Source organism: Mercenaria mercenaria, unplaced genomic scaffold, assembly GCF_021730395.1.
Source record: "Mercenaria mercenaria strain notata unplaced genomic scaffold, MADL_Memer_1 contig_980, whole genome shotgun sequence".
NCBI lineage: Eukaryota > Metazoa > Mollusca > Bivalvia > Venerida > Veneridae > Mercenaria > Mercenaria mercenaria.
This window is the reverse complement of record NW_026463900.1, coordinates 16,854-32,302: the sequence shown is the minus strand read 5'-3', so window position 1 is coordinate 32,302 and position 15,449 is coordinate 16,854. Positions and strand designations below refer to the sequence as shown.

Here is a 15,449-nt window from a genome sequence, read left to right as displayed (position 1 = left end):
CTGTTCATATTTAATTGTGAAATATAAGCCGATTTTTATAGAATTTATATAGGTATATAATAAAACGCTTTATCTAACGGTTAGACTAACCCCGTACATTTCTCAAACAAGAGTATTTAAGGTTTTGGTGCCCGGATTAAACATTCCATTTATTCTTTAACCTCTTGTATATACTTTTGGCTTCTCTTTGTTAAATTGCTTTCATAGTACTACATATTTTGTATGTCACAAAGTATAAGTTTGTTCATAATACGTTATTTTGATTCATGTCTTTCACTTTACCATCTATATCACATATTAAAGATATACATTTAAAAACGTTGTGTTAGAGAACTATGTTAGTGTGGCAATAGCAAAACATATTACTCTAAAACTAAAGTAGTAATTCTTATTATATACATGCGGTTTTTTTACCATAAAATAACTGTGATATTTTCATAACTTACTCTAAGTACCGTAAGAAAACGTTGACTTATTACTTTTTACAGAGAGTGTTTGTTCCCGAATCAGGAAAGGCTCCAGTGAGTGACCATGTTGGTGTGCACGCCGTGGTGAAAGCAGCAGGATAACAGCACCGTGGAACAAATACATATAAATCCTATGATAAATTCACTCACTACAAACCTTCAGAATTTATGTTTTCATACGAGTTCTTAGGTCACAACGACACAATTATAGGTCACATAACGACTTTCCAGATATTTGGCGGCGGAGGAGGACAGTTGTTTCCAACTGGACATTAGGTGTGGGCTGTGCATCAATATGCTTTCCAATTAAGACCAAAATGACTTAACGTTAGAAAGACTATTAACTAGAAGTGCGTGGCTCTATTCTTGAACAACAAAACACGAACAAACTTGTAATATAAAAACATAACTTGCACTTTAATAAACACAGAGAACACAACATAATACATATTAGTACATGTTAGAATTAAAGAAAGTTTAACACAAATTATTCTATTAAAGTAATATTGTACTTAAAATGCAAGTTGCTGCAGGGTTACAGGATATTTCAGACAGATTCACATACACTGTACTTTGTATGTACTTATACATGCAAAATGAACGAGCTTTTCTGAGGCAGTACAGTTTAGATTACTTAAGCTTGTATTCAAGCCTGTTAAGTTGGATGCTACATATTCCTTTTTCATATGAACAAATGGAAGACTGGGAGAGAGTTTCTAAATCCTACTCTATCTTCTTGTAATATTGTAACGACTGCAATTATGTCAATAAATTTTGTTTAAACGAAGTGATATCCCATCGTGACTGACCTGCTTTGATATGTTAAATCTTTCCCTTCATGCAAAGGTATAACCATAAATTTTCAAAAACAGAAACACAATAAATAAAGTAAATTGATTTCAATATCTTTTAAATAACCAAAAATTATTTTACAATTGTGAATTTTACAAAACTTTTGTTTATATCAGTAACAGAAATTTTAACATTTTTATACTTATGTTCGCATAGTGGAAAATAAAAACGTGTTTAAACACAATATTTGTGTACAAAAAGACAACTATGATATATTCGTTTGTAAATGATTTACCATTGCTGCTCTGCTAGAGACGTTTTTGTCAGAATGTTCATTTAAAAAAAAGAGTTTTTAACAATTTGATGATAAAGTGAATTATCACACAGTATTTCAAGAAGCTGATATCATATTTTTGCATGCAACAGATATCATATATACGAATGTACTAGTATATATAAACAGGTGTAGTAATAAATAACAGATAGGATTAGTAAAGGTATAATGTATCGATCTGTAGTACCAATGCCGACATAACGGTGTTTCTCTTGGTCCTCTGCCTTCTGAAATGTCATTGAGTGAAGTGTAAGAAGTCACTTTACACTGCCCCATTACTGTTATATATTGTTGTGGTTACGAATGTAATATGGTACACCAAAAACCGCTGTGATTTTCCCAGTGACATTTGCCCACTTGCCGTTCCGTCGCGGTGCCCAAATGTGTTTTCATTCGTTTGACATGTGTTAGTTGTCTGAACTTTTTACTTTGCTTAAGTAATTGTGTTTATAGTTTCATTATGTACACACCCATATATTCACTGCTATATGTTTTCAGTGTGAACAAGCTGCATTCTGTGAATATGATTGTTCCAATTCTATCTTTGGCTTTGTTTTGTTTTGTTTTTACTTGACTAGACAAATGCTTATTTAACTAATTACATACGTTTCACTTTTAATGTCAAACTGTCTTATACACGTCTTCAACTTTGAATATGTAACAAAATCATGACAATAAAAGTAAAGCTGATATTATGTGGCAATAACTAATTCAACATCTCATTCAACTGTCCCAGTTTTCAATTTTTCTCCGGATTTCAGCTGCAGGTGCTGTGTGTTTAATTTAATGATACAATAGTAATAAAAGATAGAGCAAAATGCATTTGCAATTGGCTTAAGTATATTATTGTAACATTTTTAAAACCGTTGTAGGATAAAATCGTGTACACAAAACAGGTACATGTATAAAAATGAAAGTATTTAGAAAGTATATTATTAACAGGATCGGTTAGGTAATACTTGGCCATTTTAAAGGTCTAATAACTCAGTCTCTTATATTGTGAGAAAAACAAAAATTAAAAATTAAAAAATAAATTTACCACTAAATAGTAACCGTTAGACGGATCTAGCATTGTGTTTTATCTAGGATATATAGCTAATACTGCATTGTTGTAGTAATAACATCTTGAAAAAATCAATCGATGCAAGAAGTTCGAAAATTAAAATTGTGTTGAAATTCGTGTTATGTTCTATAAGCTACAATAGAAGGCTACATTGGCAAAAACTCTCATGGAAAAACAATTACTCCTTCGAGACTTGAGCAAGACATTTTTGACGTTTCGGTATAATCTGGATACTTTGAGATGTTCCGCGTTTCTAGACACGGCCAGAGCGATATGCATTTCTTAGTACTGAAACCTTTGATCTGATTCTTGAAATGATCACCTCATTATAAGTTTAGCATTAAGCACTGTTTTCACCATTCTTCTAAGATGGCTGAGTTGATGTGACGTCATTTCCTGCCACATGCTAAACAGTCTGCCATTGGCCGCCAGGTCCTGTAAATTGTCGTTTGTTTTGACCATGCGTAAAGTGGAATTATAGATGCTGTGAGCAGTAAGGTTCTTGGATCCTTCGTCGTTGGTAATAACTACTACCGTATGTGCTAAAATATAAATACAAATGTGTACATATGTATGAAAGTATAATTATATATACACTACAGCCAAACCTGTAAGTAAAGACCGCCCTTGGATAATGGAAAAAGTAACCCTTTGTTTCCTGGTGTAGCTGGTGTTCCCTCTACACAGGTATATATACATTATCAATAGAGGAACGGGACAAATGGTTTTTGTAGCTGAAGGTGATCTTTAGCAATTGCGATTGCATAATTTTATGTACGTGTCTAGAGCGGACAAATGTATTTTAGACTCAATATCAAATCATATTTATCATAGAAGCGTGTAAAGGCCATGTAACAGAGAACATAACTAGAAACTGTGACTTGTATGTAATAATGCCATAGTAGAAAATCAAAGTTTACTCTTCAAGTCGCCAGATATTTTAACAAACTTGTGTGTTCAATAAGGCTGTGCACGAGTATTTGGTAGTTTCCAAAAGCAGGATGAAAATCACTTATATATAAGTCACACAGTTTAGTGACAAATGAAATCCATTTGTATGATTTATCAATATTTCATCTTCTGCCACCGAAAAGCCTAATCGTTCTTTATTAAAATGTCTTAATTTGAGGCGACAGTTACCATGCCAATAAAAGATATGACTATATATGAACAATTTACGTAAAAAAGTCCTCGAAAAGTTTTCATCATGTTATCAATGTTTTCTTAAATACCCAATTCGCTCTACAGTTAGATTTTAACCACAGTTGAGAAGAAAGATCCACTAGTCGATTGTTTTTATCTGCCTGGCTGCAATTTGAAATTATGTTTGAGTATTTTCGTGAGGATGGCAAAGAGATTTGCAATAAAAGCGCATGTTCAAAATTACTGAAATGTATCTGTACATGTCTAGCTGAATTCATATTTGTTCCTACTATTATGATAGGAGATTATTCACTGAATAAATTATGGCCATATCTTCCTACACATTTTATATGTTCTTTGACTCGCATGATATCGTCTTGTACTTCATACAGATAGGTGACTTTTACGTTGATTATTCCAATGAAATAGGGGGAAAACATAATGTTATGTAGTAAGCGGGTGTCTAGCAACATGCAGCAATGTCATGAATTTACAGAATTTAAATATTTGCTTCCATGAGCATGCCTTCCAGCACGGCAGAGAGATCAAATATGCTCAAATGGATTCTCAGTCTTTTTAAGCGATGTGTAATTGACTCGTATGCTTTTTACCTCTCGTTCGGAAATCACAGTGCCTAAATTTGTTTAAAGTAAAATTGAACAAGAGCTGCGCGAAGCGGGTAATATACGCCCAAAGTTCTAGATCAGAAGAGAAGAAATAAGATTTAAAGAAATTGTTTTGTTATGTGTGTCAAAGGGTGTGTAATGTGGCAGTGGGTGGGGGTTTGGGGAAGGGGCGTGGCATTGGTGACGGTATACTACGGTACAAGAAAGTAAAAGTTATTATTTTAGTTTTTTAAAGTCAATACCTTGAATATTTTTGAAGTTGTACTCCGGTCAAAAATATCAGTATGAAAGACATATTTGACATTTGAATTCAAAATGTGATCTTGCCATTTGACCTACCGACTAAGTGCATGCGCACTGCACATCGTGTCATTGCCATCTACCTACATAAATTTCAAGTCAATACAAATGTACATTGAACGGTTATTAAGTTATGCTCTGAACACAAAATGCGACGGACAGATTTCACCTTGCTGTAACCTTGACCTTGGCCTACCGACCTGGTTCATGCGCTAGAATACTAAGAAACAAGACACTGAAAATGATTACTAAGGGATGAATGGGGATATGGATGAGAGAGTTAATGTATGAATTACATCATCCCTCAATTCGTCTCATCGCCACCGTTTAAAGTCAATATATTGAATAGTTTTGAAGTTGTGCTCTGGACATAAAATACAGTGAAGTCAGCAACATTGAATGGTTATTAAGTTATGCTCTAGGCACAAAATATGATAGACAGATTTGAGCTTGACCTTTGACCTAACGACCAGCACATCGTCTCATTGCAAACTACCTATGTGCCAAAACTGTAATAAATATCTTAATGGTTATTAGGCTATTTTCCGGACACGAAATATCACGGACAAATCCATCTGTATGACCTACCGACATGGTTTCTGCGCTCTGCACATTGTCACATCGCTACCTACGCGTATGCTGCTGAGTTAAAATCAATATCTTAAAGAGTTACCAAGTTATGCTCCTGACATGAAATATGAGGGACAAATCTGACCTTTGAGATCCATTTGCGACCTTGACCTTTGACCTTTTGACATGATTTAAACTCTCATTGCCACCTACCTATATGTCAAATTTAAAGTCAATACCTTGAATGGTTATTAATTACATTATGCACAATACACGGAATAAGACGGGCAGACAGACGCACAGATACACGCTCCATCACATAATAGTTCCGGTTTTTTTTTCAAATCTGGCGCATAAAAAGGTAAAACAACAATATAGAGCGCCTACCTCCTATTGATTTTGTGTATTTGACTGTTGTGAATACAAGATCTTTCTCACATCCATTGATATAAAGTCCCCTTGATTCTAAATCAACCAGTATGACGTAAAGTTTAACATGCGGTATGTTTCTGAGATCTTCCATTGAAAATATAGCGTAAAACGGCTTCATTGTGACCTTTAATCCTTCAAGATGGCGGAACATGGCTTCTGTTAATTTCAAAATGAGGCTGTCGGCGCTGTCACGTTGAAAACATATGACGCAAACTTCGTTTCGCAAACCTACCATATGTTTTGGGGTTCCTTGGTTTGAAGACGTCTGAAAAAGGATTGTGAAGAGTGAAAACCCTAATTGCTGTTGCTTGTCCAAGGCAGATATTAGAATATATATTTAGAAAATGTATATGGCTGTTTACTTCAGACTGAAAAAAGTACATATCTCTATGCCACTCGAACTTTATTATTTGATTACCGATTTGCAGATTTTTTTTCCCGAGTCTGACTATATAGTACGCCTTACAGGACCTTTTGGTAAACTGATTCAAAGCACTGCTGTTTGTGCAATAAACTGGCGCGTTATTTAATTCAACATTGGCAATCGTAAGAATGAAAATAAACAAAACAATGTTAAAATAAAACAAAATATGTTTATGTTGCTGCATGTTCGATGTATATATATGTGAATATATGTGATTTGTTGGAATTACCTTTCTTTCAATTTTTGGCCGTTGGATCAGTTTATTCAGTGCCGGTCTGAAATCTGTGACAGGGCCCAACAATTCCAGGATTCTCGGTCTGAATGTACAAAACATCTGCAGCATGAGAATCAGCAAAATTATCGCCCCTAGCGTCTCTGTAATGGAATTACATATAAATAAATAAATAGTTTTCTACCAGTAAATCACATAAAACAGTCTCATGACTAATACAGTCCTGATGTTTATGAGTGTTTTGGGAAAGTAAAACATAATATGTTGAAATCGTACTCTACTGTTAAATCGCTCAAGGTAATGTTTCGCACAATTGATTTATTTCCTACTTTCGACGGAATCTTTGCAATATTTGGTTTTTAGTTCAATTTGACTCCAATCGTAGTCTGTACCACAAAGTGGTCCAAACCAAAAATCATGAAAATTTGAAAACATCAAAATCCTATTTCTCAGTCCATCTCAGTACATTTAGGTAATAGGAGGTCTGAATATAGGCATGGTAAAAAGATACATACCGTCTGAATTAACTCTTGCAGACAATTCTTTATATTTTGATTCCAGATTTGCATATTCATGTGTGACATTGTCCAACTTTTCCAAGAATAACGCCAGTTTTCTGTCCAGAGAACCATATATATCTGACTGGTCATTTATTTCCCGTGCAATGGTTTCACGTGCAAAAACCTGTTCTTTGAACGCCATTTCCAGAAGTTGCAGACGATCGGATAGTTCATCATACACGTAACTTCTTGGGCAGTCTGTGATTGGCTCGGATGAGTCTTGGCTTGTATCATGCTCATTCCACGGCTCAGGTGGCGAATAATGTGCTATAGTGGTACCATGTAAAGAAACAAGGAAGGAAACGGTCCACCTGAGCGTTACCAAGGCCCCAATAGTGGCAAACATAAATCTGGAAAATAAATGATATAAATTTCACTAGTAGGCATTATTCTTTGTCATATCAACTTTCAAGATCTCTATGTCTCTTATTACACAATTACATGCTTTCTTCGGGGATTTATTAAAATATTAGAGAGAAAAATACCTTGTAATTCAAAGTGGAAACTAATGAATGCTTCAACGTAATTTAAATATAACAAAAAGAAAATTGATTTGTTTTACATGTGGATACCGTGTCTTGCATTTTCATTTATGAAAAAATGCATGTGGTGTTCACTCTGTGAAAGATGTTTCAATCTTACACTAAAACAAACAAACAACCCTGATAGTGAAAGAAATAAGAACTGCTTCAGAATAAACAGCGAGCTGAATTCGCTTTCGTTAATAGCATATTATGTTTTTCTTGCAGGACATGTATATGTGCTGGGTATTTAAGCGAGACATGTCAAAGTTTTGGTATTTGGCTGTTATTTACTTGTTTCATTGTTTTAATACTTACTGTATGAACATGTCCTGAACGCATGACGCTTTAACTGTGAATGTAACAAATAACATGTAAGATCAGGATATCTTACACTCATGAATTTTCACTCGTTGCTATGCCACTCGTGAAAATGTTGTATCTTGTATTCACTTGTGTGTAAAACAAACAAATATTCTCCATATAATTAGGACGAAGGACCAATAGTTTTGACTATTTGCCGGCAGACATTCAGTAATTGGTTCAATACATAATAACATCAGGAATAGTTTTCATACCCTTTTCTTCAAGGTTAACGCAGCTAAATATAGTGTTGAATATAGACCTGTCGTGTTGCAAAAATTATGGACCGGCTATTTAGTATAAGGTGTCGTGTAATTATTCAAAATACCCGCCCCTTACGCAGACTTCGCCTACTCACATTTGCACTACTAGTATCTATTTAGACCCTATATTTGAAAATAATAATTTTTCAGGTTCATGAATATATATTGTAAATCAAGAAGGAATTTAAAGCTAGTTAAGGCTATTCGGTCCACGCAATGTGTGTACACTGCTCTGTGACTATCCACTATGGTTAGGCCGGGCCTATATGCATACAGCTGTCCGTAAGATGTACAAACGGCCTGGCTGGAATAAGTATTGATGTGACTTGGATTCTGAGCCTATTGTTTAAACAGGTCGATCCAGTCCTTTCTCCAAATACAATCACAGTTTTAACTGAGATCTTACTCCCTTTTATCACACCATTGTGACATTATACAGTATTTTGCTCCACATGATACCCGGTATAATTTACGTTGTTTCATCTATTCTGGTCTATTCAAACTCAATTTCCAGAAGCAACCAATTATCCTTACTGGTGTAATGTATCTTCGTTTGCAATAAACATACTAGTATTGGAACTACAGCTTAATCAATAGTAAGTGCATTAAACATACTGCCATTGGATTAATTCCAAGTAAAATTATGGTGACTGTTTTTGGAGTCCGTTCATGGAAATCGTACCAATGCATTTTTCTGTTTAAGGAAACTTAAGCTGCATTTTAATCCTATTTTTGGAACAATTCTTTTGTCCCTCAGAACTACGTAAATCGCCACAAACTGCGAACGTCAATCCACAATTTTCAAGTTTGTTCCCTTTTTAATGAAACAAACCGCATACGGACAAAGTGTGGACCCTAAAATGTAATAATTAGTATTTGCCTGAACCTTGAATGTAATAAACTCTAGCATTCTATCGAATTTAATATTATGAAGCATCACACGTAATATAACCTAGCTTTCAATGTAATAAGCTCTAGCCTCCTACCTAATTAATTACAGCATTCTATCGGACCATCTATGTAACAAACGCTACAATCAAACTAAACCCTAAAAAATAATAAACTCTAAAATTCCATCGGACCTTCTAATGTAATAAAGTCTTTAATCATACCTCAATTGTTAATTAACAACGTTGACAGGTTTAGCAATACTGCTTTAGAATGGAAAATCTGACTTTATTTATCTAAATATAAATTATTAAATACAGTCAAATTCTAAACTGGTCTTTCTCAAATGTAATACACTTTTAGAATCCTGTCGGACTCTTGAATGATATTGATTATATATCATCCCATCGGACAATCAAACGAAAATAACTATATAATGTGTCCAGGGAGAAGAATTATATCAGCTGCATTTGGCTGTTACTGCCTAACCTAACAAAGTGGAGTTATGCTCAAAATTTAATAACGAACACTGAATCATACAATAACTGTTCTTTCATGCTGACCACCGAGGATTCTTACATATTTTTACTCGATGAGTATGATTCTCAAAGCAATAATACTCCAGTTCTATTTTCTGACTCAGAAATCCTATGTAAGAAATACTCGATATCGCTGTCAGTACTTGATACGAACACTTTACATTAGAAATATACATTCAGCTATCGTCATAGACTCTAGCAATGCTCATGAGCAGAATTCACTCAACTGTACTCAACAAGCTTTATTCACTGAATAAAAGTCATATACTCAAGTACTGTCCATAAGCGATATCCACTCAACTGTTCTCAACCTATTCACTTGGTAATAGTTATAGACTCAATCAATACTCATTGTGTACTGTCCATAAGTGATATTCATTCGATTGTTCTGAATCTATGCACTTGGTAATGGTCATAGACTCAAGCATTGCTCGTTGAGTGATGTTCATAAGCGATATTCACTTAATTGTCCTTAACCTTTTCGTTTCAACTTCAACGATATTCTCTCCAACGCCTCTGTGGACATCGACTGGAGAGGTAATAGGCATAGACTCAAACATTAATCATAATTGTGTACTGTCCATAAGCAATATTCACTCAACTGTTCTTTACCTATTCACTTGGTAATAGTCATAGACTCAAGCATTACTCATTGAGTACTGCCCATAAGCAATATTCACTCCATTTTCTTGATAATAATCAAAGATTCAAGCATTACCCATTGTGTACTGTCCATAAGCAATATTCACTCAGCTGTTCTCAACCTATTCACTTGGTAATATTCAAAGATTCAAGCATTCCTCATTGAGTACTGTCCATAAGCAATATACACTCAACTGTTCTCAACCTACTCCCTTGGTAATAGTGATAGACTCAAGCATTACTCATTGATTACTGTCCATAGGCAATATTCACTTTATTCACTTGGTAACAGTCATAGACTTGAGCATTACTCATTGATTACTGTCCATAAACAATATTCACTTTATTCACTTGGTAACAGTCATAGACTCAAGCATTACTCATTGATTACTGTCCATAGGCAATATTCACTTTATTCACTTGGTAACAGTCATGACCTAAGCATTACTCATTGATTACTGTCCATAGGCAATATTCACTTTATTCACTTGGTAACAGTCATAGACTTAAGCATTACTCATTTTTACTGTCCATATGCAATATTCACTCAACTGTTCTCAACCTATTCACTTGGTAATAGTCAAGTATTCAAGCATTCCGCATTGTGTACTGTCCATACGTGATATTCACTCTATTCACTTGATAATAGTCAAAGATTCAAACATTACTCGTTGAACACTGTCCATAGGCAATATTCACTCATCTGTTCTCAACCTATTAGATTGGTGATATTCGAAGATTCAAGCAATATTCACTCAATAATTATTGTTCTCAACATATTCACTTGGTAATAGTCACAGAGTCAAGCATTACTCATTTAGTACTCACCATAAGCGATATTCACTCAACTGTTCTCAACATATTCAAAGATTCAAGCATTACCCATTGTGTACTGTCCATAAGCAATATTCACTCAGCTGATCTCAACCTCTTCACTTGGTAATAGGCTATACTCAAGCATTACTCCTTTAATATCTCTCCATTAGCGATATTCACTTAGCTGTTCTCCACCCAGTCACTTGGTAGTAGTCATAGACTCAAGCATTACTCGTTGTACTGTTCATAGCAATATTCCCTCAACAGTACTCAACAAGTAGTATTAACTGTATTTTAGACTGAAGAATTATTACACTACTCCTTGTATACATCGCCGGTACATAGTTTGTGTTGTATGACCGGTCAATATTCAACAAATGATTACTGGGCTAACAAGAAAAAATGTAAAAATAATACTGTAAAAATTAGTTTCTGCTGTAAAACTGAATGACTAGCCGGTCAATAGTCAACTATTTCTCCTTGGTCCGCATTCGAACATCGGGTAATAGTTTTGACTATTGACCGTTCAGACCTCGGGTAAAAGTTTTGACTATTGACTGGCTAGCCATTCAGTATAACATCAGAAATTAATTTTCACAGTACTGTTTTGGCTGTTTAGCGGCAAGCCATTCTATAAATGTATGATTTTCGTTTGGGTCGAAAATCTACTTCTCTCAAAATATATGTACAAGTTTATAAATATGCGTGCACGCGTAAATACGTATATACGTTATATACATTTTTATACGTTCACGTGTAAATAAGTTAGTACATGGACATAAATACTGTTCACAGTAATAATTAGCACGCACTGTTTATTACTCATTGAATACTAGTATTCAATAAACAACGAGAGAACCAGATTGAGCAACTGGAATACTTGGGCAAAACACGAAGTATGACCAGGTGACTTTATGACCACATACAAGCTTTTAAAGGTGAAAATATGAAATATTCTTTTCCATTTCTCCGTACTTTTACGTACGTGTGTGTGAGAATCTGGGGTCATTCAACAATATTTTAGATCTAAAACTTGTACTGTCCGTTGAAAGCACTGTTACACTGAACAGTAATATATTAACGGTTGTTAATCAGAATTTGATCAACTAATGGATTTGTTCAAAACTTTAACAACTGATCATTTATACTTATTTGTGTTCACTGAGTTGTTAATAAATGTTAGATTTTTACTTGAAGTATTTATAAAATTTGATTTTCATATCCTGGTTGCCCAACCAAGATATTTTGAAAATAGATGAATTCCGAAGCTATACGCTGTTTTAAAACTTGCCTTTTGCTACAGTAGTTAAAATATCCTAATATTTATCAACTAGAAATAATATCGAAATCTAAAGAAATAGTCCATTACAAATTTCGTAAAAAGTATAAAAATATACATTTCCAGAAGGGACTTAGCTCTATGTAATGAATCTTTTTGTTCCGTAAATAAAGCTCTAACAGAAGTCATGAAAACTGAAAAATGTCATAAAATGTTGACAACATTAGCGTCCGTATTGGCTAGCAACATAATAAAAGCATTTTTGATAATTATCTGTACATTCATATAAAAAGTTCAAATCAGTTTCATTAACAGAAAAAGGCTACATATGATATTGATCTAAAATCCATGGGAACACGCGGCGTGACGGATCACAAGTAATTATGTACTTTTTAATACTGTAAGAGACTTATTGATTCGCCTAATATGTTCATATTCAAAGCTGACGAGAACATTGATTTCTGTTGTCGTGAACATAACAAATTCATGCAAAACAGTGTTCCTAAATGCCAGTCATACAATACCTTAATAGATTTCTTTCTGGTAATAATCAGCGAATTTCAGATATGTATGAAGGCTTGATATATGATTTTAACAGCATTGTAAGTATTAATCTACATAGCATAATATGCCTTAGAGTTGATACTTATTTGTGCATATTTTACATTTTAAACATATATACGTATTAATTTTGAACTGTTTTATATCCATTCTACTTAGAGACATCTTTTTGCACAACATACATATTTGCTAAAAGGCGAAATACAACTGCAATTAAAAAAAAAAGCATAATTCACTTACCCAACGACTTTGCACGGATTCGGTAATTTGTCCAAATGTCCATATTTGGTAATTCCATTGGACACGATTCCTTTTGAAGATCCCGACGACGTCGGACTCAGATCCTTTATTAAAGTATACAACCCTGATTTCTTCAAAGATAACTTCATTCTTTACATATATTTAATTTGTTCTTATAATAAGGTTATTCGGAATAAATTAAATGTTTAATTAATCGCAGATTTAATACACTGTAGCAAAAAATCACACAAACTTCCTACTGTACAACCATATTTATATTGAGAAACATATTGTTACTCTACTCCTTCCAAGGTAGTTATATAAAATGCATATACTAGACGTGAGTAACCTACTAAGCTAATATAAAAGTTGTATGTGAAAAGACACATCAAACATTCCAGTCTTTTATTCAGTAACACTCATGCTATCTACACTGTTCTGCGAGTAAAAACGGTACATGTTTCAACCATCTATGAGACATGTGGTTAGCTAACACGACACTGGTATTGAAAACAACGGATCAATAGTTCATGCGTTCAAGGCCGGGATGATCTGACAAATCATTCTAGGAAATTCCAATCTCCAATTACGTAAATGGTATAAATAACGACATGATCAATACAATTATATCAGGAGGCTTTTTCAAAATTTTGTGGATGAGAATTATGTGGACGACTTCAAATAACACTTTTATTGCACCGTCCTGATATTAAGCAATTGGCAAAATGCAATGATTATAGATTTAAATGTTCACGTTTGTCCCCTAGATCTAACTTTACCATAAGCTTATGAAGCTGAAAATACCAAGCACATGGTTTCTAATACTGGAAGTCAATCGATTGCAAGTACATTGTATTTCCAAAACGGAAGCTGATCCTTTAAGCCCACAATGCGTGACAGTAAGGCATTAAATATTTACGTTCATTATTACAGTATTGATTCTTGAGGAATGGAAGAATTTCATCGTATGACCTTAAACGGAAAAAAGACTGACGTCACTTTCATGATAGTATGAAAAGGTCTACTTTGTCTAATTGTTTCTTTTTCTTTTAACTGTTCATTTTTTCTATTTCTACATAGATCTATCTAACAAGGAAAGGACCGACTTGGCTTATCGTCAAGCAACCAAATATAAAACCGTCCGATACAAACTTGAAACAAAATGTTTCTGCTTAAAGGGGATACGCAAAGAAAAAATGTTCAGGACATGAATAAAACAAAACTTTCTGGGCTGTATTTACAGAATTTTTCATACTGATTTTAATTATCTCTTCTTTGCATTTCTATGGTATTTACATATATTATAACTTGGAAAACAGGTATTCATACCGGTGGTACTACTTTTCATTTTCCAGATAATTTAAATGTTGCATGTTGCTATAGCAACCTTAGCGAGCCATATTAACTTAATTTGTACGCTCAAATACGATATTGCAACAATACGATGAAGAATGTCATTTAATCAGTTTCTTTTCTCATTCGATGTTTTATTAAGCTAACATGCTCTTTTCTCCGTTACAAGTAAGGACACAATATGTTTTCTTTGTTAAGTAAATGTCATTGACCTTTGACTTATTGAGAGGTCACCTACTGACCCAGATAGCAACCAAGTTAAGCCACTGAAATGTTTCGAAAAAAAGTTTTCTATTTCTTCCCAAATGCGCAATATTCGTATTGACAGACACAATCTTGAGCATTCTGCGAAAAATGGAACAACTGCGAAAACATTACGCAAGTCTTGTTTATTTTCTTTCACTGACAAGTCTGTTGCTTCAACGATTGTTTGAGTGTAAAAAACTGATCATTGTCAATGTTCTTGTCTAAACAAACATTTAACTAATAAGTAACTAATTTTCTAAAAATATGTCATTTGGATTTAAATTTTAATCGGAAACACTTTTCAGTCACAGTCACTGTGACCTTGGCCGTCAATCTGCTGAGACCATCCGCCAGCATGTTAATATCCAAAGAAATAATGTTAACTTTTACCCTGATAAAACTTTAAAATGGACTGGTCCATCATTCAATTTGGGCAGTACCATTTATCATTCAAAGGGGTGTTCACTGAAGATTTACTGACTGAATAGAGAACAGTGCAGACCTTGCATGTACGTGCAGGCTGGTCTTGGTCTGCACTGGTCGCAAAGGCAAAATCACTTGCCGCCAGCAGACTGAAGGTTAATATCCACAGGAAATAATGTTACTATTCACGGGAAATCAAACCGCCACACGCCGAATCAAGAGGTCGCCAAACTCAGCACATGGAGCCATGTACAAAGACTTGCTGAAGCCATCTGCATGCGATTCATGGTTTTGTATACTAGTAACCGACGGGATAGATATTGACAAACTGTTGATAAATAGTCAAGAAATTCTAACTTTTTACATGGCACA

General features: G+C 34.2%; 1 protein-coding gene across 1 annotated transcript; it reads right to left on the bottom strand.

Moving 5' to 3' along the window:
- Positions 1-863: 863 nt before the first annotated feature.
- LOC123552241 (uncharacterized) lies at positions 864-13,517 on the bottom strand. The gene is made up of 5 exons (XM_045341734.2): positions 13,056-13,517; positions 6,899-7,293; positions 6,381-6,526; positions 5,683-5,992; positions 864-3,198 (listed from the first exon to the last, which is right to left on the bottom strand). Exons 1-5 carry the CDS (start codon positions 13,202-13,204, stop codon positions 2,975-2,977), a joined length of 1,224 nt encoding a protein of 407 aa, XP_045197669.2. The 5' UTR covers positions 13,205-13,517; the 3' UTR covers positions 864-2,974.
- Between the last annotated feature and the right edge of the window lie 1,932 nt (positions 13,518-15,449).

What these genes read in the sequence shown, in the direction of transcription:
- LOC123552241 (XM_045341734.2), bottom strand. Translation starts at nt 13,204, where the DNA reads ATGAAGTTATCTTTGAAGAAATCAGGGTTGTATACTTTAATAAAGGAT. An exon ending in TGCAAGAGTTAATTCAGACG is followed by an intron (nt 6,527 to 6,898) that starts GTATGTATCTTT and finishes ATTCCATTACAG; the next exon opens with AGACGCTAGGGGCGATAATT. An exon ending in ATACACAAAATCAATAGGAG is followed by an intron (nt 3,199 to 5,682) that starts GTAGGCGCTCTA and finishes TTTATATTTTAG; the next exon opens with CACATACGGTAGTAGTTATT.